This window comes from Terrapene carolina, unplaced genomic scaffold, assembly GCF_002925995.2.
Source record: "Terrapene carolina triunguis isolate 2854851 unplaced genomic scaffold, T_m_triunguis-2.0 Scaffold35098, whole genome shotgun sequence".
Lineage (NCBI taxonomy): Eukaryota > Metazoa > Chordata > Testudines > Emydidae > Terrapene > Terrapene triunguis.
The window spans coordinates 5,096,556-5,124,526 of record NW_020699449.1 but is presented as its reverse complement, the minus strand read 5'-3'; the positions used below and the strand labels follow the sequence as shown (position 1 = coordinate 5,124,526).

General features: G+C 42.4%; 1 protein-coding gene across 1 annotated transcript; it reads left to right on the top strand.

Annotated features, from left to right (window-relative positions):
* The first annotated feature begins 1,226 nt into the window (after positions 1–1,226).
* LOC113405373 (phospholipase A-2-activating protein-like) lies at positions 1,227–27,547 on the top strand. The gene is made up of 14 exons (XM_026646550.1): positions 1,227–1,573; positions 6,942–7,135; positions 9,952–10,052; positions 10,152–10,272; positions 10,611–10,778; positions 12,021–12,156; positions 12,660–12,829; positions 13,581–13,738; positions 14,698–14,917; positions 16,528–16,596; positions 17,381–17,455; positions 18,481–18,582; positions 22,135–22,299; positions 26,810–27,547. The coding sequence occupies exons 1-14, from the start codon at positions 1,227–1,229 to the stop codon at positions 27,373–27,375; spliced, it is 2,592 nt and encodes an 863-aa protein (XP_026502335.1). The 3' UTR covers positions 27,376–27,547.
* The last annotated feature ends 424 nt before the right edge of the window (positions 27,548–27,971 follow it).

The following is a 27,971-nucleotide window of genomic DNA, read 5'->3' as shown; positions in this document are numbered from 1 at the left end:
GTGGATGGGGGGGCACTAGGGCAGCGCTGGGGGACACAAGGGATGGCAGAGCAGGGGCACTAGGGGTGGCGCACCGGGCACTAGGGGCGGCGCACCGGGCACTAGGGGCGGCGCTGGTGGGTGGGGCACTAGGGGCGATGCAGGGGGCACTAGGGATGGAGCTGGTGGATGGGGGGGCACTAGGGCAGCGCTGGGGGACACAAGGGATGGCGGCGCAGGGGCACTAGGGGTGGCGCACCGGGCACTAGGGGCGGCGCTGGTGGGTGCGGGCACTAGGGGCGGCGCACCGGGCACTAGGGGCTGCGCTGGGGTGTGCGGCACTAGAGGCGGCGCACCGGGCACTAGGGGCGGCACACCAGGCACTAGGGGCTGCGCGCCGGGCACTAGGGGCTGCGCGCCGGGCACTAGGGGCGGCGCTGGTGGGTGCGGCACTAGAGGCGGCGCACCGGGCACTAGAGGCGGCGCTGGTGGGTGGGGCACTAGGGGCGATGCAGGGGGCACTAGGGATGGAGCTGGTGGATGGGGGGGCACTAGGGCATCGCTGGGGGACACAAGGGATGGCGGCGCAGGGGCACTAGGGGCGGCGCTGGGGGGTGGCTTCCTCCCAGGACGGTCACGGGAAGACTCGGATCCGGCCCCCGATTCTCCCCAGGGCGATTGAGCGCCAGGCAGGAGCGCGGGGTCTCGCCCTACCGGGGGGGCGGGCCCCCAGCGCGGACAGCGGTTGGAATCCCGGCCCCGCGGTCTCACCGGAGCCGGCCGCTCTCCAGGGCCAGTTGGAGCCGATTTACTTCCTAGCCGACCCGTCCCCCGTCCCCACGCGACGCCAGTATCACAGCAACCGACCAACCGCACCCCACCGGCCCCACCAGCCAATCATCGACCGCGCTCCTTCCGCTCTCGCGAGATTCTGAACTCCCGCCGCCTCCAACAGCCAGGAGGGAGAACGAGCGCCCCCCCGCTGAGAATGCACAGTTTACTCCACTAAAGGGAGAGGGGGAAAGGCCCGCAGGAACCTCAGCACAGATAGGCGCTGGGAAAGGACATTCGGACACTGCAATTTGCACGTCCCAACTTGGGAAGCTTTCCGCGCTGGCTGTATCAGGGCCCACCAATCCCAGCATGCTATGCGCCAGCTCTAACTTCCGTGGTCTACTGAGACTACAACTCCCAGCGCACATCGCGCCATCTCCGACCTGGTCTTTCCTCTCTATCTGGCGCTCCGCATGCTGGGATATGCAGTCTCCACTCCTTCCAGGCTCCCAATGCCTCTGGGGGCGGAGGCCCGGCACTTGTTGATGACGGTTTCCGGCGGAGGGGAGGGGTGTTGTTGCTGTGTCAGGGTCTCTCCTTACGGTACCTCCGCTGCCCGCCGGCTTTCCCGGGCTGAGGCGAGGTTTCCAGCTGCAGGGAGAGCCGCGGCCATGGCGAGCGCGGGCGGCACTTACCGGCTCCGCTGCTCCGTGGGGGGACACGAGCTGGACGTGCGGGGCTTGAGTCAGGGCCTGTTCCCGCCGGGAGGCTTCGTGTCTGTGTCCCGGGACCGAACCGCCCGGCTGTGGGCCCCCGACGGGTGAGTGCTGGGGGCGGGGACCGGGCTCTTCGGGGGCATGTGGGGTGGCCGGGCCCCACACTGTTGTGCTCCGCGCCCCGCTTTCCCCTAGAAGCAGAAGAAGCAGCCGCTTGGGCTCCCTGTAGCCCGCGCCCCCCAGTCCTGTGCTGCGCCGACAGCAGGCCTGCGGGACCCCGCCTTCCCCTGTAATAGGGGCACTTGTGGCTCCGCCAGGCCAGCCCCACTGGTATCGCTCTGATATTCCCTTCTTGGCCCTAAGAGCCACACTCTTCCCTGGCGCCTCGCTTTGGGAGTTGGGGGGACGTGTCTCGCAGCTGAATTTGGCCATAAGCGTTCAGACTCTTAGTGCAAAGGAGTCGAATCTCTCTGTTCTTTCTATGGCTGGTGCTATTTACATGTCTGTGTCTATTTTAAAAATAGATTACAGCCTTAATGGCTTGCACTGTGCTTTTTCTAACCCCCTTGTGACTCTCTCGATTGAATAACGACACTGTGGAGTGAGCAGACTTGTGGTTGCTCTTCATCAGGGCTTTTTGTGCGGGTCTGGTCCAGTTGGATAGCGGGCTGCTCTGTGAGTGATCATAAAGTGTAGTCCGTGTGTCTACTTTCTGGGGAATTCAGGGAATGATGCTCTTATAGGTCATTTTATCTCAATAGCTCAGAGTGCTTTACAGATGCTACATTTTTCCATCGCTCCCATAAATGTGTGAATGCTGTTTATAGATGGGATTACTGAAGCAATAAGAGATAAAAGTGATACTGTAAACTTAGTTTTTAAAAATAGTCATTCAAGTTTTTGACAGGGCAAAGAGTGTTCTAAAATGTTTAAATTATTTTCACAGATCTTTTAAAAGGGTGTTTGTGTTTAATGTTCACAGTGGTCTCTTCGGCAAGTTAGAAACTGAATATACAGATATTGTATGCGCTGACACTATTTGTACACAAAGTACAGTCCAATGCGCAAAACAAACTGAAAAATAAAGATAAACCTTTTTGTTGACTGCTTTCAGTTATAAAAATCTTAGGTGTTGCAAACAACTGTACAATTTTGTTTCGAAGTAGACTTGCCAGGGTCACACTGTGAGTCATTGAATTGAAACTAAGAGAGCAAGTCAAGAATTGAAACTGAGAGCTGATTCCCAGTCTTTTGTTATAATCAGTAGATGTACTGCTATGTAGTATTGTAGTGTATACTTGGGGCAGCAGCAAAACATATTTCCTGCTGTGTGTATAGTTTAAAATTATGAGCCATATCCTTGATTTAGTGGGTATGCACTTTTTCCAACAGAGAGTGGAAAGAGAAGCAATTGACAAGTTTGTCTGAATATTTTGCCAGGAGGCTGTCATATAAAACTGTGATTTGGGTGAGGGAAAGTATAGAGAGCCTGTGTCACTGGAGGGATAGACTCTTAAAATTTCCTAACAACTTTATCACAAAGGAGGGATTTGTCCTCTCTTCCAAATGAATGTAACAGCTCTTTCTAGTTCTCCACCACTATGTTAGGGATCACAATGTGAGTAATAGCAATATGTCCACTTTAGGAAATTATAGGGATACAGTGGAAAGGGATCAATGCGTAAGCTATCCTATACAAATGTTTGGCTGCACCTGGGGTTGCTACAGCCCTTTGTTCTTTTTTTTGCTGGAGGAGAGGTTTTAGCTGACTATTGTGACTTCCACTATTGTGCGTATTGTGACTTCCACCTACATGTAGCATTTGAGAAGCTGAAGGAAGGGTGGGGGGAAGATCATGATTTTTACAAGAAAGCCTTTGGAGTGTGGGGTTAAATAACATTTTCACTGATTCCTGTGCATCTGAGACATTCAAGGAAGTAGAGACACAGCTGCATACAATACCTGGAAAGATGAGTTTGAAGTTGTTTCAGGTTCAGTACCTGCCAACTTTTGTAGTTTGCCAGATTTTTATATTTTTAATTACTGTTTTTCTCAACTAGACTGACTGTTCAGAGGAAGCCTTGAAACTGTGTACAGAGAGTGGTCAAGTATTGTATAAACAAACCTAAAATAGAAATATTATTCTCCTCTAATCTCTAATTTATTTTAATATTAGGTGTGTCTTATAGATTAAAAAAGAAAAACAAAGATAGAAGTGTGAATTTTTAGTTGACATTCCTTTTAAAATATGAATATTTCAAAGTAAATGTTTTTGTCCAATTATGATGTAGCTGTGAAAAACCCCAAATCAGAATGTGGAAAAAAACAGTATTACAGCAGGCACTTTGTAGGTTGAGACGCTTACAGTTGCCACCCTGTAATTGTTCAAAACTTCAAAAATCTGTTCTTTAGCTCTTCAGGTTATAGAATCATAGACTTTAAGGCCAGAAGGGACCATTATGATTGTCTAGTCTCACCTCCTGCACAGCGCAGGCCACAGAATCTCACCCACCCACTCCTGTATTAAACCCCTAACCTATGTCTGAGCTACTGAAGTCCTCAAATCGTGGTTTAAAGACTTCAAGGTGCAGAGAATCCTCCAGCAAGTGACCCGTTCCCCACGCTGCAGAGGAAGGCAAAAAAAACCCAGGCCCTCTGCCAATCTGTCCTGACCCCAAATATGCCGATCAGCTAAACTCTGACCATGCGGGCAAGATTCACCAGCTAGACACCCAGGAAAGAATTCTCTGTAGTAACTCAGATCCCACCCCATCTAACATCCCATCACAGGCCATTGGGCATATTTACCGCTAATAGTCAAAGATCAATTAATTGCCAAAATCAGGCTATCCCATCATACCATCCCCTCCATAAACTTATCAAGCTTAGTCTTGAAGCCAGATATGTCTTTTGCCCCCACTGCTCCCCTTGGAAGGCTGTTCCCTAACTTCACTCCTCTGATGGTTAGAAACCTTTGTCTAATTTCTGAGAAAGTCTGAACTTCCTGATGGCCAGTTTATATCCATTTGTTCTTCTGTCCACATTGGTACTGAGCTTAAATAATTCCTCTCCCTCCCTGGTATTCATTCCTCTGATATATTTATAGAGAGCAATCATATCTCCCCTCAGCCTTCCTTCTGTCTTTCATAAGACAGGTTTTCCATTCCTCGGATCATCCTAGTAGCCTTTCTCTGTACCTGTTCCAGTTTGAATTCATCCTTCTTATACATGGGAGACCAGAACTGCACACAGTATTCCAGATGAGGTCTCACCAGTGCCTTGTATAATGGTACTAACGCCTCCTTATCTCTACTGGAAATACCTCACCTGATGCATCCCAAGACCACATTAGCTTTTTTCACGGCCATATAACATTGGCGGCTCATAGTCATCCTGTGATCAACCAATACTCCGAGGTCCTTCTCCTCCTCCTCCCATTAATTCCAACTGATGCGTCCCCAGCTTATAACAAACATTCTTGTTATTAATCCCTAAATGCATGACCTTGCACTTTTCACTATTAAATTTCATCCTATTACTATTACTCCAGTTTACAAGGTCATACAGATCTTCTCTGTATTGGCAATATCTTCCAGCTTTGTGTCATCCGCAAACTTTATTAGCACTTCCCATTTTTTGTGCCAAGGTCAGTAATAAAAAGATTAAATAAGATTGGTCCCAAAACTGATCCCTGAGGAACTCCACTAGTAACCTCCCTCCAGCCTGACAGTTCACCCTTTAGTACGACCCGTTGTAGTCTCCCCTTTAGCCAGTTCCTTATCCACCTTTCAATTTTCATATTGATCCCCATATTTTCCAATTTAGCTAATAATTCCCCATGTGGAACCATATCAAATGCCTTACTGAAATCGAGGTAAATTAGATCCACTGCGTTTCCTTTGTCTAAAAAAACTGTTACCTTCTCAAAGAAGGAGATCAGGTTGGTTTGGCACGATCTACCTTTTGTAAAACCATGTTGTATTTTCTTCCAATTACCACTGACCTCAATGTCCTTAACTACTTTCTTCTTCAAATTTTTTTTCTAAGACCTTGCATACAACAGATGTCAAACTAACAGGCCTGTAGTTACCTGGATCACTTTTTTTCCCTTTCTTAAAAATAGGAACTATGTTAGCAATTCTCCAATCATACGGTACAACCCCTAAGTTTACAGTTTCATTAAAAATTCTTGCAGTCCTCAAGCCCTCACCTTTGCTCATACACACTGCTTATAAAGGTATATACTTTCTGACAGTTCTTTTTCCTGCTTCCACAACACCTAATCATGCTTAAGCATGAGTATAAAAGTGCATACTTAGGCCTTGATCCAGCAAAAGACTTTGTGCAGGCAGTCCCCCATTAAAGCCACTTGTACTTCACATTGGGGAGGGGGGAAGGAACAAGAAAGAGGAGGAGGTTTGTTGCCCATGCACAGTCAATTACAGGATTGGGGCCTTAGTCTGCAGTAGTAACAGACAGCCTTTCGCCAGCTGGCACAAGTCTTCTAATGACACAAGCATAAATAATTTGCCGATTGGTGTCTTCTTAGTTATAGAGAATGATCTTTTCTTAAAAAAATAAGACTTGAAAATTCAAAACAGAGAACTATTAATGCAACATAAAAGTTGTATGATGCATTACAGAAATCTTGACTTGTGATCACAAGGTATCTTAGATACTAGATTAAAATATTATATTGTATTATTTGATAGATTGTATTATTACATCAAAGATTTGCTGCTGTTAGGCTTGTTTCAGGAAGCCTATATTATTGTTAAACATAACCAGATGGATTATGGAAACAATTTCAACCCACACTCTGACTATAATAAGGGAAACTGATGTAAAAAAAATTAAGGGGATATTACAAAATGAATATTAAAAAGCTAACTGCATGTGTAGGAAGGGAAACGCAAATTATTGGAAAGTAGTAAACTTCCCATTTGCAGCATGGGCCTTAAGTATTAAATAGAATGGAAGAAAAAATCTGCTGATTTTGGAGGGAACTTGTAAACATTTGTCAGTCTTAAGTGGCAATCAGTAAGATTTTAAGAAATATGATTATCAAGTTAACTTTATTTCTGAATTTATTAATCTCAATTTCTGTAGCTATTTAAATCATTTAGTATTTTATGTTCTGCTTGTGCAAACACTTCTCAAAAATATAAATGGGATTCAGTAAAATACTTGACATTCAAAAATCTTTATCAAGAAAAATCCTTCTATTCTACGTGTAATATAATAGAAGTAGTGGCTTTACTTCTTGACTCCTTTAGGTTATTTGTAAATAAATGCCCAGGCTTAAATATTGCTTACTATATAGATATAGATATATAGTAAGCAATATTTAATTTATATTAAAAATCAGTCCAAGAGTTTTTGAATATAAATTACATGCTGTAGCTTAAATTAATGTATGTTTTCTTTTATGATTCTGTAAATGTAAATTTATTGATTTGTATATCTGTTTAGTCCTAACAGGGGGTTTACTGAAATGCATTGTATGAGTGGCCACTCCAATTTTGTATCTTGTGTATGCATCATACCTTCAAATGACATCTATCCTCATGGGCTAATTGCAACAGGTGGAAATGACCATAATATTTGCATCTTCACACTGGACGACACAGCTCCACTCTATGTCCTTAAGGGTCACAAAAACACTGGTAAGTATAGGTCTTGTTTTGTAATTCCCCTTGCGAAAACTGGAACTAATGCAAATTGTCTTTAACTTGGTTAAAATAAAATATGGCTCATAAAATGTGGCTTTTCTAAGACTTAGAATTCTTTAGTATTTTTCCATGATGAATTACTTCCAAATATGGCTATCAGCAGGTTTTGTATAATCCAGATTCTCTGTAAACTAGTCACAGTAACTCTCATGTTTTCAACAGAGCAAGGCATAGCTATCATAATGTATAATTATTTATTTGGATTAATAATATTTGTGTTGTGGTATCACCTAGGAGCCTCAATGCTGAAGTAGGGCCCCACTTGGGACTTTACGAGCTGTTAAAAAACCATGAGCCCTGCTCCAAACTTGACTGTCCCGGGGACAAAGAAAGTTGGCCCTTGGATTGTGGAATACTTTTGAGACTCCCAGAGCATGAGCCAAATGGGGCTGCGTCTACACTGCAAAGCATTAGGGCTTGATTCCTGGGTCCAAGCCCTGGCTTAGAGCGATTTGTGTGTAGATGGAAGGGGGTTGGGCTTGAGCCTAAGTTCAAACCCTGGGCTTACATTGCAGTGTAGATATATCCTCATGCCCGTGGCTGACCTGTGTCAGCTGATTTGGGCTTGAAAGGTTCGGGCTGCAGGGCTATAAAATTTCAGTGTAGATGCTTGGGGACCCACCCCCTCGCAGCGCCAGCCAGGCGAGAGACACCTTGTTATCCTCCCTGACTCCAGTGTGAGAGAGACTTGTTTGTGCTTAATTGGGAGTCAGCTCCCTGACACCTCCAGTCTGTTAGCTACCCAATCAATCTCTGGGCTATACAAACCCTTATGTTGCCTTGGAGGTTAACAGTAGGTATACCCCACACCAGATGTGGGCAAACTACAGCCCCGTGGGCCACATCCGGCCCGCGGGACCGTCCTGCCTGGCCCCTTCTCCGCTGTCCCCCCTCCCCTGCAGCCACGCAGGCCACACTCTTGCCTGCCGCTCCCTTTGGCAGCGTGGGGAGCGCAGCTGGCTCTGGCCGGGTGTCGCAGCTGTGAGCTCCTGCGGCTGGTAAGGGGGCGGGGGGGGGGGTTGGGTAAGGGAGCAGGGGCTTCTGGGGGGCAGTCAGGGAGGAGGGGGCGGATGGCTGGGGCGGAGGTTCTGGGCGGGCAGACAGGGGATGGGGAACAGGGAGGGTTGGGAGTGGGAGTCCCGGGGGGCCTGTGGATAGGGGTTGGAAGGGCAGTCAGGGGACAGGGAGCAGGGGAGGTTGGATAAGGGGGTGGGATTCCAGGGGGCAGTTAGGGGCGGGGGGTCCCGGGAGGAGGTGGTCAGGGGACGAGGAGCAGGGGGGGTTGGATGGGTTGGGGGTTCTGAGGGGGGCGGGGAGGGGGTAGGGGCCAGGCTGTTTGGGGAGGCATAGCCTTCCTTACCCAGCCCTCCATACAGTTGCGCAACCCCGATGTGGCCCTCGGGCCAAAACGTTTGCCCACCCCTGCCCCAGACCCAAGACTTTGAAGCGTTCCCCTGTTGTGTTCAGCCCCTTATCCACTCATGGTAATACCCTTGGGGACAGCATACCTGGTACAGTAGACACATCAGCTTGAATGATTCGACTTGGGATCAGTTCCTTGTACAATAGGACTGAGATCTACTTATAGTGAAAACAATCATAAATTTATCATAAAAAATCAAGATTTAAGACATACAGTAGAAACTCTGAGTTACGAACTGACCAGTTAATCTCACACCTCATTTGGAACCGGAAGTACGCAATCAGGCAGCAGCAGAGATTTGCCCTCCCCCTCCCCCCCCAAATACAGTACTGTTTTAAATGTAAACTACTAAAAAAAAGGGGGGTGGGGGGGGAAGCATCATTTTTCTTCTGCATAGTAAAGTTTCAAAGCTGTATTAAGTCAATCTTCAGTTGTAAACTTTTGAAAGAACAACCATAATTATGAACAACCTCCATTCTTGAGGTATTCGTAATGCTGCAGTTCTACTTTAGTGAGTAAGGATAATGAAACCAGAAGGGTTACATATAAAATCAAATCAATACATGCTAAACTTAGAGACTAACCTCCTGTCTAGAGCCTTTTTGTCTCTCTCCTCCCCTCCCCCCCATGTCCTTTTGTAGTGTCTCCTACCAAGTTTGGTTGGGATCCCGTTTTCATGAATGTAAATGTGTTGTTAGTTTACTTCCTGCTGTGGTTCAGTCTGTAGTGTATTGCCTCCCTGTTGACTTCATATGTAAATTGGGTTTCCATTGTATTGGCTTATTATGCTTAACTTATGTGTGAACCGAGACAGGTGAATATACAACCTTTGTCTGGCAGAAACCTGTTTGTGAGTCCTGTCTAGATTCAGACTTTAGGAACATATTTTCATTATACATATATTTCACAATGACATTAATGATCAGCGTGATGCTTGCTTTCATTTAAGCTCTTACATTACATCATTTATGGATAAATACCCCGAAAGCTGTGTGCTAGGTGTAGTGAGTTAGTCAGGCCTGCTAGGAGTTGCTGCTACAGAACAGCGTACCATTTGCCAGCTGGCTCCAATGGACCTCTGGGTCACAGAGATGTCCTCTGAAGAATTTAGTTCTAGTTAGTACTGTGACCTGAAGTTATGCTAAATTCCCTTTCCAAAGTAGAAGAGGAAAGGACCAAAAGCTTGCCCTGGAAATAAGTTTAAAAAAAATTACATTCCATGAATATATGCCGCTAACATAAGAAAAATCTCCTTCCATATGTTACTGGAATAAGAAAGGGGCAGAGGATAGGAATGTGTCAATGCTGATTTGAATGTTTGTTCCAGTTTGCAGCCTTTCATCTGGGAAATTTGGCACATTGCTTAGTGGCTCATGGGATACCACAGCTAAAGTCTGGTTGAATGACAAATGCATGATGACATTACAGGTATAGTAGTTCTTCATGAGTATATCCAATAATGAATAATTGAACAGCTTTGTAAATTCAGTTGTTCTCTAGCTATTCTAACACTGGTCTTGTTCACAGGGTCACACAGCTGCAGTATGGGCAGTGAAGATACTGCCTGAGCAGGGATTAATGTTGACTGGTTCAGCTGACAAAACTATTAAACTATGGAAAGCAGGCAGATGCGAGAGAACATTCACTGGTAAGTATTTGGGTAAAATTGAGAGTATTTTCTAATCTGACATCTTTATAAATCAACTTCCAGTTTGTGAAAATTTAATGGTTCAAGTAACTTAATATTTAGACCAAGATTTTCAAAAGTGGCTAGTGATTTTTGGGTACCCAACTTGAGACACATTAAAGAGGCCTGATTTTCAGAAAGTGCTAAGCAAAGGAATTTTTTTAAAGCTGGGTCTTTATTAAACATCAGTTTCTAGGATAAAGAAATAAGATTGCAAAATAAGATATTAATATGTTAAGCTGCTGCTGCTGAAAGCAATATTTGGTTGTTCATAAAACCTTTTCCTTTCCTTTATAAAGGACACGAAGATTGTGTGAGAGGTTTAGCGATTTTAAGTGACACAGAATTTCTTTCCTGTGCTAATGATGCCAGTATTCGAAGGTGGCAGATCTCGGGCGAGTGTCTTCAGATTTATTACGGACATACAAATTATATATACAGCATATCTGTCTTCCCTCATTGTAAAGGTAAGACTTTACTTCCAAAGGAAAATAGCAAAATAGCTTTTTAAAATGAATGGCAGTTCTGGTATCATTATATAATCTGAGTTCTTTCATCGGCATTCTATTTTCTGTATTTTTCTGTTTGGACAATGAACATGTCACTGCAGGAGAAATGTTCTTGAACATCTGGGTTCAAAACTGCTCAGAAAATAGATATGAGCCAAAAGGTCCTGGGAATCGGGTGAAATCCTGCCCCGCTGAAGTCAATGGCAGAACTCCCATTGACTTCAACAGGGCCAGGATTTCAGCCCGGGTTGCCATCTGCCTATCAGTACCATAGCATAGTGCAAAAATGATACTTATACATAGCAATAGTCGTAGAGACAATATTTAATATTCCTATAGCAACTTCTGCAGAAGGATCTCAGAGCACGCTGCAAATGTTAATTATGTAATCTTCACTACCTATCTGAGAGTTAGATGTGACAACAGAGGCTCAGGACTGTGATTTGCCCAAGGTTACAGAAGAAGTTGATTCTCAGGTTTGTGTGTTAATCATAAGACCTTTATATGATTTATAGAATGTTTGCACACTTGATGAAAACTAAAGCTCCAAAAGCACTGTAACAGAGCACGGGGCCTCGGGGGGTGCATGCACATGTCTCAGTGCACTTGTTACAGTTCTTGTACCCTTTAAAACTGGCAGCTGTAGTAGCAGGTCACATGTTTCTCCTAGTTTGTGCGCTCAACAGTAAATAGCATATGAGGTTTGCTGCCTCTTAGACAGAGGGGCAGATGGGAGAGGCCCAGGGTTCGGGAAGGACCTAGGAGGTGTCTGTCTTGCACCTGTAAGGCCTTCAAAGGGGACACCTGCAGGAGCCAGCTGGCAGAAAGCCTCCACTAGGGAGGGTTGTGAAGACTGAAGTCCTTGCAGACCCTGGGGAAGACAATGCCTTGATGATGGTGAGACTTTTGGTTTTTTTAAAGCTTTGTTAATAAAGCCCTGAGAAGGGAACTGGAACTGTGCTGTTGTTTGGAGTATAATTTCACCTTCCCGGCTAGTGGATCAGCCCACCAGTTTACACAGTTGAGCACTTTTTTCAGAAAGAAGGATGAGTAATGTCTATTTTACCCTTTCTTTCCCTGTAGACCTCTTTAAGGAGAAACAAGAAGCATTTAATTGTAAAGTATTTACCTGCAGGAAGCTACTTTGTACCTTTTTATCTTTGTTTTTATATTAAACTTCTATATGTTCGCTCTTTTCAGATTTTGTAACCACTGGAGAGGACAGATCACTTAGAATCTGGAAACGAGGGGAATGTGCTCAGATAATCAGACTTCCAGCTCAGTCTGTTTGGAGCTGCTGTGTATTAGACAATGGTGACATCGTGGTTGGTGCAAGGTATCCAGACCTCACTCTGTCTGTATAAATATGTAGTGAGCTAAATTTGCAAAACACTTTGTCAAACTGATTATATGCATCATTGTGTGTGGGAGAAGTGCCTTGCTCCAAGATAAAATTTCTTATTTTGGAGGAGGTTTTATATTTTCTTAGTTTCAGTAGAACATTTTTACTATTCTGAGGACGTCAGAAGAAATAGTGCCTTGGAAATGTGGCTGGTTTTTAAAGTTCAGTACCATGGATAGGCTAGCAGTTATTCTGTACCAAAGTCATTTGATAGGCGTATTCTGCCTCAAGGCACCTCTACTCTGTCTGCTTATTTTTTTTGTGATAAAATGACAACATGAGAACCGAATCTTTTGTATAGCAGATACTGGTTTTTAGCCTATTAAAGTTAAATTCATATTAGAAATAACTTTATTCCATACCAGGAACATAACCACTTTGACATATCAGATGATGGAGATTACATTTTTAAATGTGTTGTATTTCTCTGCATTCAGTGATGGGATTATCAGAGTATTTACAGAGTCTTTGGAGCGCACAGCAAGTGCTGAGGAGATTCAAGCTTTTGAAAATGAACTTTCCCAGGCAACTATTGACCCCAAAACTAGTGATTTGGGAGACATTAATGCTGATGATCTTCCTGGAAGGGAACATCTGAAAGAACCTGGTAAATTCTTCAGTTTCTATTGCATTAAAAAACAAACAATAATAAACCTTGGTTTTGTAGCATCAGGAGCTTCATCTCTCCTGGGGATGGAGCAGGCTTTGTTGATCACTTAAATTGTGTTCTTTAACAATAAAAATTTCATTCTTCTGTGTTCACTGGTGTTATGGAGGCTCTGTTACGCCGCTAATAAAAGATTTTGTTTCTGAGGATTTAACTGATAGAAGAATATCACTTCATAGAAATAGAACAGGTTACATTTATGATGCGCCTTTAATGGCTTTATTATGCAACAGTGCAGCAGTTTTTGTTTAGCAATGTGACTCAGTAAGGGACAACTTGATATGGCATTGTTTTCCTAAAAAAGAAAAAAATAGTTACAAAACAAACTTAACACTTTCAAACTATGAATGTTGAAATAGAACTGATGTTGTCTTAATTGCATCAAAATTTAGTCTTAAATTTACTTACTTCAAAATGAAGCTCCCTATAAGAAAAGACTGGAGCCAAGTGAAATGAAAGGAAGCAATGATAATTTGGATAGCTCTTAAGCAGAAAGATGTATGCACACGCGCGTGCACACAACACACACCCCCCCCACCCCAGTCAGGAGGTAAAAACCTGAGCCAAATTTGAAGGTTTTTTTAACTTGGAAACATTCTTATTTCTCATTGGAAGCTGATTCACTGACTTAGTTCTCTCTAGCTATGCAATGTCTTTTTTATTTTATTTATTTATTTATTTTTATTTCAAGGAACAAGAGAGGGGCAGACACGACTAATTAGAGATAATGGGAAAGTTGAAGCCTATCAGTGGAGTGTTAGTGAAGGGAGGTGGATCAAGATTGGTGAAGTGGTTGGCTCATCTGGAGCCACACAGCAAACATCTGGAAGGGTTTTATTTGAAGGAAAGGTATGTAAAGTTTTTTCTTAGATCATCGTATTGATGTTCTAGTAACTCTTCATACAAAAAACCCCACATTACTCCAGTCATTGTTTGGAATAAACTTTTAAATAAGTTATGTACTTGTCATTACTTCATTATAGATCCTAGGTCTAACAAACATCTCTTATTTAGAAGCAGAAATGTTAGATACTGTACTTGTCTACAGTGTATACCTTAATATTTCTGAAATACATTTGCTAGAGTCAACTAGCTGATGTGGAAAACTGTATAAACTCTAAACAGTGTTTAATTTAGTATTTGGGATTGAGTTCTTACGCGTTTATTGCTTATTGCTAATGCCTCATTATATTTTGATTATCCTGTGGCCTGCTTTTCAGTACCTGCAATTTCTGTTGACTTCAATGGGAGTTGTAGTTGTATGTCTGAAAAGGTCACTAGTTTCTCATGCTACATATGTATACATACATTCAAGACTGCATTTTATAGTGTGTCTGATCTATTCTAACCTCTGCAGCCTCTGTAGATGGCCAGACTTGTTCATGAGAATTGATGTGATATATCTGCTTAATTATTTTTAGTGTTAGTTTGTCTCTAAAAGCCACACACACGGAAGTGTGATTTCAGTTTTCCTATTCTTTGCCCCTTTAAAAAGGAACATCTCTGCACTCTAAGGGAAACCATCACTTCTATTCATGGTAAAACTTGCTAATCTAGCCCACACTTGTTTTTTAACTGTGTCCAGTATTTTCTAAAATAAAATATTTAGACAACAGTCAGCATAGGAGAGTACTATATTTTACAGTTTAATGAAATCTAATAACAAGGATATTCGTGTTCTCAAAACCAGAAATCTTAGTCCGGCATCATTTGCCTGTACTGTTCTTACAGTCCATATTTGATGTATCTGTAGATAAATATGTGATGACACCTCTTTGACTTATTTCCATTTTCATTTCCACTTAAAGGAATATGATTATGTTTTCACGATTGATGTGAATGAAAATGGGCCTTCCTACAAATTGCCATATAACATCAGTGATGATCCCTGGCTGACTGCATACAATTTCCTGCAGAAGAATGATCTAAATGCCATGTTTCTGGATCAGGTGGTTAAGTTTATTATAGACAACACCAAAGGGCAAACGCTGGGGAATACAGACACTGGATTTTCAGATCCTTTTACAGGTAAAGGAAAAAATTTAATTATCACTGGTGCATTCTTTAAGATCTCAAATGTTAATATCTTTCTGAATTAAAACTGCAAACTATAAGGTGCGTGTTCTTTTCTGTCTGCAGCGTACAACATATTTTTATGTAGTTGGCATGTTCACAAATTTGGGACATCAGTTTAGCAGAATGCTGGGAAAGCATTCTGTATATTACTATGCAAATATGAGCCCACTAAGCTTCCAAATTCCATTTCCAATACTTGTATAGCAAGACACTGATTTACTGTGGGGCTTTGCCTGATCTAGTTTCTGATTGACTTAAATTGACTTCCACTATGTTTTGTTTAATTGTTACTAATTTAACTGCTGTGTTGGGTTTGCATTTTGTGTTAAACTGAACTGTCAACAAAAATTTAGTCACTTACTCTTCAATTTTCTTTTTATAATCAGTAATAAGAACAAAGCTTTTCAAAACAGCATAACTTTTTTTTTTTTTAACCTTAAATTAAAAAGCTCTCAGGAATCTTAGTACAATTTTGTTGTTGTTGCTTAGTGCTTTTAAAAAAAAAAAAGTCTGAATAGAAATACTTTGACTTTTTTATATTTCAGTTACAAGTTCTGTTGAGATTGAAACATTACCTTGCAATGTGTTACTTCAGCATTTTGCTAGTTTATGAAAATCAAATGCAACTGATTATGAACTGTTGAAATAACTAATAAGAACATACACATGCAATTAATTCCTTGGGGAAGAATGGAGAGGAACCCCACTTGATAGATAGTGTTTCTGCTTACTTAGACCTGAAGAAAAGCTCTTTGTAAGCACTAAAGCTTGTCTCTCACCAAAAGAAGTTAGTCTAATAAAAGACATTACCTCACCCAGTTTGTCTTTTGAAAGTCTAGAAAGTGCTCAAATGGTAATGAACAAGGTGCAAGAACCTAAATAGGATAGACTACTATGTGCATTTTCCAATCCCATTGAAGAACAAAAAGTAAACTACATACATGGTGGAAAGTGAACTCCTCCTTTATTGATAACGTGGTAGTAGCAAGGAAACTTTCTTAAATTTTATTTTAAAAATAAAGTACATTTTTGACATTGTCCTTTTTTTTTAAATACGTGGAGCTGACTTCTTGAGGGTAGTCAAGCTCAGTGAACAGACATAATTTTGTATGCAAGACTTTTAATAGTATCTTCCTTTTGGAGATACATTGCAAATCTGGTAAGTCTCAATCTAAATGGAATGATTTTAACCCAAGAGTGCCTTAATTTTGCAACATAGATGATTGATTTGGCAACTTGGTAGGAGGCTGACAGTCACAACAAATGTGTAGGAATATATACCTTTTTTAAATGAGAAAAAAAAAATGCTCAGTTGGCTTGGCTAGATGACTAGAAAGTGTGGGTATATGTATGGTATGTGTGTATGTATAACTTTCTTTAGAAACAAAACAAAAAAAACCCTGCAAAACATTTTTATCACCCCAGGCACAAACTGCATTCAGCCTCATTTTGAGCCACTTTGCTATCTGAGGAGTGACCAGTGCAGAGACTAATGGGTTTCAGTAAAAATTATCATCAACATAAGAAAATAAACTGGCTTTCCTTTTCTTACTACTTCACAGGCAGTGGTCGCTATGTTCCGGGCTCTTCATCTGGGTCCAATGCTGTACCTGCACCAGATCCATTTACAGGTATTGCATAACTTGATTTTTGTTCTGATGCTCTGGCAGGCATCAAAAGGTGGGTTTTTATCATGTTCAGGCCCAATCAATGGCCAACAAAGAGCACTAAGTTTCCACCCATCCCTTCATTTTGGGGGCCACAATCTTGATCAGATTGACTCCTCTTGACTCAGATTGACCAGACTGACTCCTCTGCTGTGATAATCCACTGTGAGGAGAAGTGATATGAGGCTCCCTCTTCTACCTCACACAGTTCAGTTTGTCCTCTACAGTGTACCACCACTCCAGCTGCAGAGGAAACAAGGTGCTTAACCCTCATATTTGCTAAACTTTTGTTAAGTCACTTGGCCAACTAGGGGTTGGGTTTTTTCTGTAGAATTCTACACGTTAGTATCTTCTTACTACTCTGGTTTTATCTGAGTGAAAACTGTCTTAATGTAATAGTATAGAACACTTTCAAATTAGCAGGATCGTGACTACAACTGTTGGTGTGGGGATAAGACAATCACTTGGCACTCGAGAAAGATCAGTTTGGCTTGTATTTTTTAATTTCTAGTTTTGTGCTAGAAGAAACAGGGCATAGCTAACATACCACCGTGTAGCACAATCCTCAAACTGTGTGAAATGCTGAGGATAACTTTTATTTCATTAAAAATAACATTTTTACTTTAAGGGGTATACGGATATTGTGACTGTGTGATATAATTTCATCAATAGCAGAAAAACCTAGTTATCTTTTTACTTTCCTTGCTGTGGTATACATTAATGTAATCCCTCAATTGCCATCTTTTAGGTGCTGGTCGCTATGTCCCTGGTTCGGCATCTAATATGGTAGCTCCTTTAAGTGGAGTAGTTGATCCATTTACTGGTAAGGGCTTCATCTTGCAAATAAATAAGCATTACTAATCTTTCACTTCAGTTTCTCTTTTAACACTATAAGATTCTGCTTGAGATGAGATTTTTATATTAAATTCAATTGTTTTCAAAGCTGTAGTAAAAGGAAGCCTGTTCACCCTCTGAAATGATTAGAAAAATGGAAGAAATTTTTCATCTTTTGTATATCTCTATTCTGTGCTCCAGTGGGAATCGTACAGTGAAACATCAAAGTATGTGGTGTTTAATCTGCCCTTAAAGGAATATAAGGGTGACTCTATTAGTATGTTAAATAGGTTTCTGCTCATACAGATGGTGTCAGTAGTACCAGCCGGAGAAATTGGTATATTCAGTTTTAAATAGCTAAATGAATTCTACTAATTGAGTTTATTCTTTTCAGATGTAATTCTAGCAAATCGATCACAGGTAATAGGTCAAATCTGATAATTCATTGCTAAGATAGGGGAAATTGCCTTTCCAAAGAAATCTCTCAAACTTCAATTCCAAATAATGTAGGTGTAGCCCATGCAGACCACCTAAATCATTTGCCTCTTTATTGTGAAAATGACACAGTGAAGATAAAGGGTTTTTTTGTGGATTAAAATTTGGACTGTCCATACTTGTGTGTCAAATATGATTAATACTTAGAATTGGAGAGTAGATTTTTGGGGGAGATATGTGGCTAGTGTTACATAGGAAGTCAGACTAGATGTTTACAATTGTCCCTTCTGATCTTGGAATATTTGAATCAATGAAAAGATTGTGAACTGAAAGATATTTGTTTGGATTACAATGAAATCCTAGTTATGCACTTGCTATTGTGTAGGAAAGCATTTGGAAAAAATCCAATTATGAATTAATTCTGTTTATAATTATGGCCTTTTGGTTTTGTAACTATTGTAAGTACTAATGGCATAACTAGTGACAAATTTCAGGAGCAATTTTAACTTTCTGAAAGGAAGTTACTACTTGTTATCAAACACTATTCTGTTGAATTTCTAATATCTTTACCTTGTGTAGGAAGAGGTGCTTATCAAGCAACTGATGCTAAAGCTGAAAATATTTATTTTCCAAAGAAGGAAGCTGTCACTTTTGACCAGGCCAACCCCACACAAATCTTGGGTGAGTTTTTTATTCCTATATCTAATTTTGGTTAAACTAATTCTCCATTCTTTCTCAACCCCTCCAAGAAGCTACATTATTTTTACCACATTTCCAACCTTCTAGTCCTGCACAATTGATATCTTTCAGTCACAGCTCCAGCCAGACCTACAATATGGAAGGGTATTTGAAAATCCAGACCATGGGGGATTGGGAGTCCAGACTAAATTTCACAAGGGACTAATTTTTCTTTTATATAAAATATCTACTTGGTTCTCCCTGTAATACAAGTCTTGCATGTCTATTCTTGCTCTTTTTGGGGATTTTGCTCACTGAATTTGTGATTCTGAGTGATACAAGTCTTGCTCCCCCTGTTGCGATAAAACTCCACAGTGCTCCCAGCCCTTGCTGGCTTCAGGAGGACATCCTTTGATTTGGAATGTATAGCCAGGGCTTGAAAAATGTACCCAATATCCTGGGTAGTCATGTCCTCCGTGCTGTGTTACACAGTCATGTCCTCTGCCCTTTCCTAGACCAAGTCCAAAAGGGACATTATACTCATCTAGCCTGACATCCTGCGTAACACACGAAGTAAAACAGTTGTGTACACCAGGGATTCTCGACCTTTTTCTTTCTGAGGCCCCCCCAACATGCTAAAAAACTCCACGGCTCACCTGTGCCACAACAGCTGGTTTTCTGCATATAAAAGCCAGGGCCAGCATTAGGGAGTAGCAAGCAGGGCAGTTGTATGGGGCCCATGTCACAGGGGTCCCCGCAAAGCTAAGTTGCTCCGGCTTTGGCTTCAGCCCCAGGTGGCAGGGCTTCTGCTTTCTGCCTGGAGCCCCAGCGAGTCTAACACTGGCCCTGCTTGGGAGGACCTCCTGAAACGTGCACATGGCCCCGCAGTGGGCCTCGGGCCCCTGGTTGAGAACAACTGGTGTACAGTATTTAACTGTAATTTACAGTGAACAAACTTTCCATTGAATTCATGTAAATGTACCTTGCTTTTGTTAGACTTTTCCTTTTCTGCCTTGACTCCACTCTCTCTTTGCTGTAGTAGATCATAGTGCTTGTTTTCACTGTCACTTTACTTTTCTGACTCTCCCTTGACCCTCCCCCCTTATCATTTGCTATTTAGTTCTGTTTCCTCCCCTATGTTTTCTGTGTCTCATCTGTCCCCAAAATCTCTTACCCTTCTTTTTTTGTCTGTATTTTCTGTACCTAGGGAGTTCTATAAAACTATACTTGATATGATAGTAATTCAAAATGAGATTTACGGGATGACATAGTGCTACCCTAAAGAGCTTATGAACGTAAAATCTCCTTCCCACCCACATTTATTCATCATTTCACTATCACCCTCTCCCCATCTTCCCACCTTATGGGGCTTGAAAATGTACCAAATATCCAATAGCCAGAGGACTGAACTAAAATGAAGGGTCCTAATATGCCCACAACCTTACCCCAGCTGCTTGGAAAATGAAGAGTGCTGGGATTACTACCAGGGTGCTTTCCTTTGACCACCTCCTGGGGTTCCATATTTTATACTCGGTACTAGAAAATATCAGATCAATGTGAACTCCAAACCCAGACTGCTAGAGGGTAGAGAGCAGTGGCGCTGGAACGTTTTTAGTAGTGAGGGTGCTGAAAGCCAGCCCCCTTAACCCTGTCTGCCCTCCCGTCCCACCCCGAGGCTGGGAGCAGGGCTGTCTCTCTGGGAGCGGGGGACCCGGATGGGATAAGGGGGCTGAGGTGTGGGGCCAGAAGCGGAGCCCTGGGCAGGGGCTGGCAGCTGGGACCCCATGTGCGGGGCCAAGAGCAGAGCCCTGACTGGGTGTGGGGCCCCGGGCATGGAGGCCTGGGAGCAGGGTTGGGGCTGGCAGTCAGGACCCGAGCCTCAGGTGAGATGAGGGGTTGGGGAACAGAGTGCAGGCAGAGGGCCAGGAGCAGGGGATAGGCGTGGGAAACAACCCCAGTTTTATGCACGGAATCAGTGGCTGGGGAGCGGGGTGCGGGGCCAGCTGCCCTGCATAAAACCTGGGGGTGCTGCAGTACCCCCCACACCGCTACTTCACGCGCCTATGGTAGAGAGAGAACATTCTTCCTCTAACTCTATAAGCTGCTGGTTGCTTGAGTATAGTGGTGGTCTCTGCTGATCCCATGCCTTCATTTGTGGGGAGTTCTCTCTAGTAAATAGCTCTAGTCCTACCTCTGCTATTACTCCTAGATTTTCCCTATGATGGAGAATGAAATTGACTAATTTTTACTGGTTTAATTGCTGCCCACAGGGTTTCCAGTAATAGCTGTGAGAACTGAAATTTGCAACCACAAGGGCTAGAATTTTTTTTTTTTTTAATGAAAGCTTAGATTCTGCAAACATTGATGTCACTCACCCAGGAAAGTTTTTCCTACTGGCCCTGTGTGAGTGAATTGTTCAAATGATAAAGATTATGGAACTCGGGGGCTAGAGTCCCCAACTACAAATTTAATGTAGGGTTTTTTTTCAAGATAGAATGTCAACCCGTCCTTCCAGGACTTCCCATTGATTATCCGCTACAAATTTGACAAGATTGAAGTGGTACTCCTGCTTGTACTTTTCTATAGAACTGGAATTTGTGACCTTTGGTAGGCATATGTGCATCAGTGGATCAACTTTGTGGCAAACTTTAAAATTTTGGAATATATTATATATAATAAATATTTTGTCCTTAAATTAGCATAGTTGAAACTAATTTTAGTTTCAAAGGCTTTTTGAATCATAAGGTGATTACATGTTTCATGGCACTTAACAAGCAAGTATGCATATTAAGATGATTTCAATAATTTCCGAGCACGTCTTGACTCAGTTAAACTTTGAATTACCCAGCCTTCCCATACCTTAGCTACCCTGATAATCAAAAGGTAAGGGGGGGGGGAGAGAACAGCTATAAACACCCAAAACTAATTTGTGGTGATATGATCCTTTACCACCTTCAGCTGACATGTTTCAGTACCATATAGATGTGAATTCAAAATCTTTTCCCCCTCCCCTATTTTAAAACACTTTATTTACTTTTGAAAATTTGCAACAGTGTTACTTACTTCTGTAACCAGCTCTTTCTTGAACATTCTTGAGTCTGTAATGCCAAGTCTCTTAATGAGAAATGAAAATGATAAAATATGAACTAATATTATTGATGTATTTTTATAACTTAAGCTTAGGAAGTCCAGGCTTCTCTGGGTCAAGAGTTTTCCAGAGATACTGTGGATCATGGAATGTTGTGGCTAGAGCAGGGAATCAAGGATCCAGATTTTGGGATTGTACCTCAGCTTTGCTGCTGACTTGCTGGGTGATCTTGGAAATGACGATCGTGAAAAATAGCCACTTGTGGAAAAACTGAATTTGAAAGGTTGTGAAGTCAAGCAAAATAACAATTTCTGTGCAAAAATCTACAGAACAAAAGTTGTGAAAATAGTGGGGGCTCGATGTTTCTAAAATGCTTTGAGATTCTCTGGAAAGTGCTTTGTAAGTATTTTTCAGGTGGTGAAATCTACTGGCACAGACTAACCTTTTGGGGTTTTTTGGTTGCACAGGTAAACTAAAGGAACTTAATGGAAGCGCACCTGAAGAACAAAAGCTAACTGAAGATGATTTGATACTCCTAGAAAAGTTACTCTTTGTAACATGTAATACCTCTTTAGAAACACCAACAGCACAACAACTTCAAACTTTGTGGAAAGCAATTAACTGGCCAGAAGGTATGAAATAAACACATTATATGGATGGGCAGGAGATAATTGGGAAGCTCCTCTTCATCTATCCCTTCCTTTGAGTTGTTCCTCCACAGTGTATCTGTTCCCTCCAAATATTCATCCATAGTTATTTGAGGAAGGGAAGTAATTAACTTTGCATTATGGTGCCTTAGATTTTTCATGATTGCTTCACTTAAAAGCATGTCGTTCATAGAGTTCATAGAATCATAGGGTTGGAAGGGACCTCAGGAGGTCATCTAGTCCAACCCCCTGCACAAAGCAGGACCAATCCCCAGACAGATTTTTACCCCAGTTCCCTAAATGGCCCCCTCAAGGATTGAACTCACAACCCTGGGTTTAGCAGGCCAATGCTCAAACCACTGAGCTATCCCTCGTTCTGCATTGTTTAAACCCAGATGTTCAAAAGCTACTCTGTAAACCTCCAAAACTGCACTGAATGCATCTTCTCAGGAGCTCATTGGACTAAGCTGAAAGTGGCCAACTGGAAGTGATTAAGTGTACCAGTATTTGAGTTTTGAAGTATTGCAGTTGTATTCTGCCTACAGCTGGGAAATCATAGAAAATTAGGGTTGGAAGAGACCTCAGGAGGTCATCTAGTCCAACCCCCTGCTCAAAGCAGGACCAATCCCCAACTAAATCATCCCAGCCAGGGCTTTTTCAAGCCGGGCCTTAAAAACCTCTAAGGATGGAGATTCCACCACCTCCCTAGGTAACCCATTCCAGTGCTCCACCACCCACCTAGTGAAATAGTTTTTCCTAATATCCAACCTAGACCTCCCCCACTGCAACTTGAGACAATTGCTCCTTGTTCTGTCATCTGCTACCACTGAGAACAGCCGAGCTCCATCCTCTTTGGAACCCCCCTTCAGGTAGTTGAAGCTGCTATCTAATCCCCCCTCATTCTTCTCTTCTGCAGACTAATAAGCCCAGTTCCCTCAGCCTCTCCTCATAAATCATGTGCCCCAGCCCCCTAATCATTTTCGTTGCCCTCCGCTGGACTCTCTTCAATTTGTCCACAACCTTTCTTTAATGGGGGGCCCAAAACTGGACGCAATACTCCAGATGTGGCCTCACCAGTGCCAAATAGAGGGGAATAATCACTTCCCTTGATCTGCTGGCAATGCTCCTACTAATGCAGCACTACTAATGCAGTCGGTCCCCAGCCTGTAGCGGTGCATGGGATTCTTCCGTCCTAAGTGCAGGACTCTGCACTTGTCCATGTTGAACCTCATTAGATTTCTTTTGGCCAATCCTCCAATTTGTCTAGGTCACTCTGGACCCTATCCCTACCCTCCAGGGTATCTGACTCTCCCCCCAGCTTAGTGTCATCCGCGAACTTGCTGAGGGTGCAATCCATCCCATCATCCAGATCATTAATGAAGATGTTGAACAAAACCGGAGCCAGGACCGACCCCTGGGGCACTCCGTTTGATACTGGCTGCCAACTAGACATCGAGCCATTGATCACTACCGTTGAGCCCAACGATCTAGCCAGCTTTCTGTCCACCTTATAGTCCATTCATCCAATCCATACTACTTTAACTTGCTGGCAAGAATACTGTGGGAGACCATATCAAAAGCTTTGATAAAATCAAGGTATATCACGTCCACTGTTTTCCCCATATCCACAGAGCCAGTTATCTCATCATAGAAGGCAATCAGTTTGGTCAGGCATGACTTGCCCTTAGTGAATCCATGTTGACTCTTTCTGATCACCTTCCTCTCTTCCAAGTGCTTCAAAATGGATTCCTTGAGGACCTGCTCCATGATTTTTCTGGGGACTGAGGTGAGGCTGTCTGGTCTGTAGTTCCCCGGATTCTCCTTCTTCCCTTTTTTAAAAGATGGGCACTATATTTGCCTTTTCCCAATCATCCGGGACCTCCCCCGATCGCCACAAGTTTTCAAAGATAAAGGCCAATGGCTCTGCAATCACATCAGCCAACTCCCTCAGCACCCTTGGATGCATTGCATCCGGCCCCATGGACTTGTGCATGTCCAGCTTTTCTAAATAGTCCTTAACCTGTTCTTTCACCACTGAGGGCAGCTCACCTCCTCCCCATACTGTGCTTCCCAGTGCAGCAGTCTGGGAGCTGACCTTGTCTGTGAAGACCGAGGCAGAAAAAGCATTGAGTACTTCAGCTTTTTCCACATCATCTGTCGCTAGGTTGCCTCCCCCATTCAGTAAAGGTCCCACACTTTCCCTGACCACCTTCTTGTTGCTAACATACCTGTAGAAACCCTTCTTGTTACCCTTCACATCCCTTGCTAGCTGCAACTCCAATTGTGCTTTGGCCTTCCTGATTACACACCTGCATGCTCGAGCAATATTTTGATACTCCCCCTTAATCATCTGTCCCAAGTTTCCACTTCTTATAAGCTTTCTTTTTGTGTTTAAGCTCACCGAAGATTCTTCTGTTAAGCCAAGCTGGTCACCCGCCATATTTGCTATTCTTTCTGCACATTGGGATGGTTTGTTCCTGTGCCCTTAATAAGGCTTCTTTAAAATACAGCCAGCTCTCCTGGACTCCTTTCCCCCCCATATTAGCCTCCCAGGGAATCCTGCCCATCAGTTCCCTGAGGGAGTCCAAGTCTGCTTTTCTGAAGTCAAGGGTCCATATTCTGCTGCTCTCCTTTCTTCCTTTTGTCAGGATTATGAAGTCGACCATCTCATGGTCACTGCTGCCCAGGTTGCCACCCACTTCTACTTTCTTTACCAATTCTTCCCTGTTTGTGAGCAGCAGGTCAAGAGTAGCAGGGCCCCTAGTTGGTGCCTCCAGCACTTGTCCCAGGAAGTTGTCCCCAACACTCTCCAAAAAGTTCCTGGATTGTCTGTGCACTGCTGTATTGCTTTCCCAGCAGATGTCAGGGTGATTGAAGTCCCCCATTAGAACCAGGGCCTGTGATCTGGAAACTTCTGGTGGCGTCAGGTTGAGATCTATAGCCTGTGTAAATCAGTTGGGTGCACTGTGTGTGCTGAACTCAGGAAACTGAATTTAAAATTAACCTTATGTCAAGCTAATGCTAACGTGACGTTTTAAGTAGAAAACTAACTTTTTTTAAACAAATCACATTTAAGAGATTTAATATGAATTTTTTTGATGTTAGGTAAATTATTCATAACAGTTGTGAAACATAGCAGTTAACTATACTATAGTCTACAGAGATGTGGGAGATCAGTGCTGACACCTACATGTTTCTAGTGCTTTTACGGGTGTACAGTCTCTTCATTTCAAAGAGCCTGGATGCCTGTAAAAACAGCTGCATGTGAGGAGGAGGATCAGGTGCAGCTGATGGTAAAAAAGCCCTGCTGCTAAAAAGGAAAAGAACAGGATCCATCAGTGGGACAGGAGCTGTCAGCCACCAGAGAGGGAAGAATGTCCAGGGGAAGATGGAACTGGGCAGCATATCCAGGAAATTAACTGCCTGGATCTTAGCACCTTAGATATCTTGTTCAGGGGAGTGTGAGTGCAGGGAAGTGTCTGGGGAAGAGGAGGAGATTTGGGGGCAAGAAAGCATGTATAGGAGAGAAAAAGAAACAGAATAGATGGTTTGGGGAAATTAAAATGGAGATCAGTAGCTCACAGTGCAATTAAAGGGACTGTGCTAACTTAAAAATCACATTTCTGCCTGAAACCTTTCACCAACTGTTACAAATAACACCCAAAATTAGGGGAGGGGGGGGAAATCTCCTTTTAAAGTTGTATATTTGCCTGCCATTTGTATATAGCCTGTTTCGGTAGTGTCCGTTTCCCTTGTTCAATGTTTGCTGTTTTTGTTTTTTGTTTAAGTGGTTCTATAGCCACAAATATTTGTATGTGAGCTAGGAGGCAGAAGTAGTACCTGAAACTATTCATATTTTAAGCTTACTTTAGAAATACAGACTAGGTTTTAAGTTCATGGCATCCTTTCCATTTTTTTTCAAATTGGATAAAAAACATATCATAGTGTGGACAGCTGAAAATACACTAAATATTTTCCTTTTCCATGTAAACAGTTGCTGTAGTGGTCACAAAGACATTATGAGATCTGGAATGGGAGGTTGCCCATGATATGCTTGCTATTTAGATGTGGGCTACATTGAAAAAAGTTAACACCTGTGAAACAACTGTGTTGCATGTGAAGTATCGTGTCTTCTCAATGTTGTCAGACTGAATTCTTTGGACATGATAGTTTACAAGTGTCTTGGAAGCACTATGGCTGTATCTGAAGTTAATACCCATGGCAGCAAAGTTTCTCTGGTAGACATCTGAAACTTTTTGTACAATTGAGGCTCTGTACACAATTTTGGTTTTGATATGAATTTCTGAATATTTGAGTACTTGTTGTTGTTTAGGCACTTGGGGTCTCTGAATCTTAATTGTTCTCTGTATGTTCCTTTTATAGTATTCATTTCAAAAGCAGGAGTACAGATCTGCACATATAAGGAAAGCTCTCCAGTTCTTACAAACAATGCAATATCTGTGTAATGCATTAAAATATTTTTCTTGTCTCTTAGATATTGTCTTTCCAGCATTAGACATTCTTCGATTGTCTATCAGGCATCCCAGCGTGAATGAGAATTTCTGCAGTGAAAAGGATAGCATACGATTCAGCAGCCATCTCCTAAAATTTCTGAGTCGTAACGGAAAGCAGGCAAACCAGTTACTGGCACTTAGAACTCTTTGCAATTGTTTTGTCAGCCAGGGAGGCCAGAGGCTCATGATGTCACAGAGGGACACAATAATGTCCCATGCAATAGAACTGAAATTGGGCGGCAGTAAGAACATTCACATCGCACTGGCCACATTGACATTGAACTATGCTGTTTGGTTACATAAAGTTAATAACATTGAGGGAAAAGCTCAGTGTTTGTCAGTAATCAGCACAGTCATAGAAGTTGTTCAAGACCTTGAAGCCATTTTTAGACTGCTTGTGGCTCTTGGGACGCTAATCAGTGACGATACAAATGCTGTGCAATTAGCCAAGTCTCTAGGAGTTGACTCTCAAATTAAAAAATATGCCTCTGTATCAGAACCAGCTAAAGTAAGTGAATGCTGTAGGTTTGTCCTTAATCTGCTGTAACTTTTTTTTAGCACTTGGGCAACTAGGAATATGTAGCGAAATAATTTTTTTTTTCATATTTTACATGACTGAATATAACTGAAAAAATACTGTGGGAGAATTACAAATTTGATGAAGATCTAACTTGTCATGAGTGGAACAACCTAATAAAAACTTTTGCACTGATTGTAAATTATGTTTTACTGTCTGGGATACATGAGACGCTGGTATGAACTATACTGTCTTGAGTGATGAGCTCATTAAATCTGTCAAGCTAAACAGGGTCAAACCAGGTCAGTACTTGGAAGGAAAACGTAGGAAGGAAAAAAACAAGGAAATGTTGTTGATTCAGTATGTCAGTCTCTTTAGAATCAGCACTGAAAATAGTACTTCAGCATGATGCTGGGAAGCATTGTGCCTGTTGTTGGTGCTGTTTGCCAACAGACAGAAAACTAAGATTCTGATCAAATGTGACTGTTAAAGATTCGATGGTACTCGTCAGAGTTGAGGTCTGAACTTGGCCAGAATCCTGAGATTAACTTTAATAATTGCATTCTGCCTACTTAAATTTCCCTTGTAGTTTTCTTCATTTCCTTAAACTGTTGAATGTGGTGTTG

Bases quoted from the DNA above. Each gene is read 5' to 3' on its own strand.
- LOC113405373 (XM_026646550.1), top strand. From the start codon at position 1,227: ATGCTGGGATATGCAGTCTCCACTCCTTCCAGGCTCCCAATGCCTCTG. The intron at 10,053-10,151 runs GTATAGTAGTTC...TCTTGTTCACAG, and splicing joins AATGCATGATGACATTACAG to GGTCACACAGCTGCAGTATG. The intron at 10,779-12,020 runs GTAAGACTTTAC...CGCTCTTTTCAG, and splicing joins TGTCTTCCCTCATTGTAAAG to ATTTTGTAACCACTGGAGAG.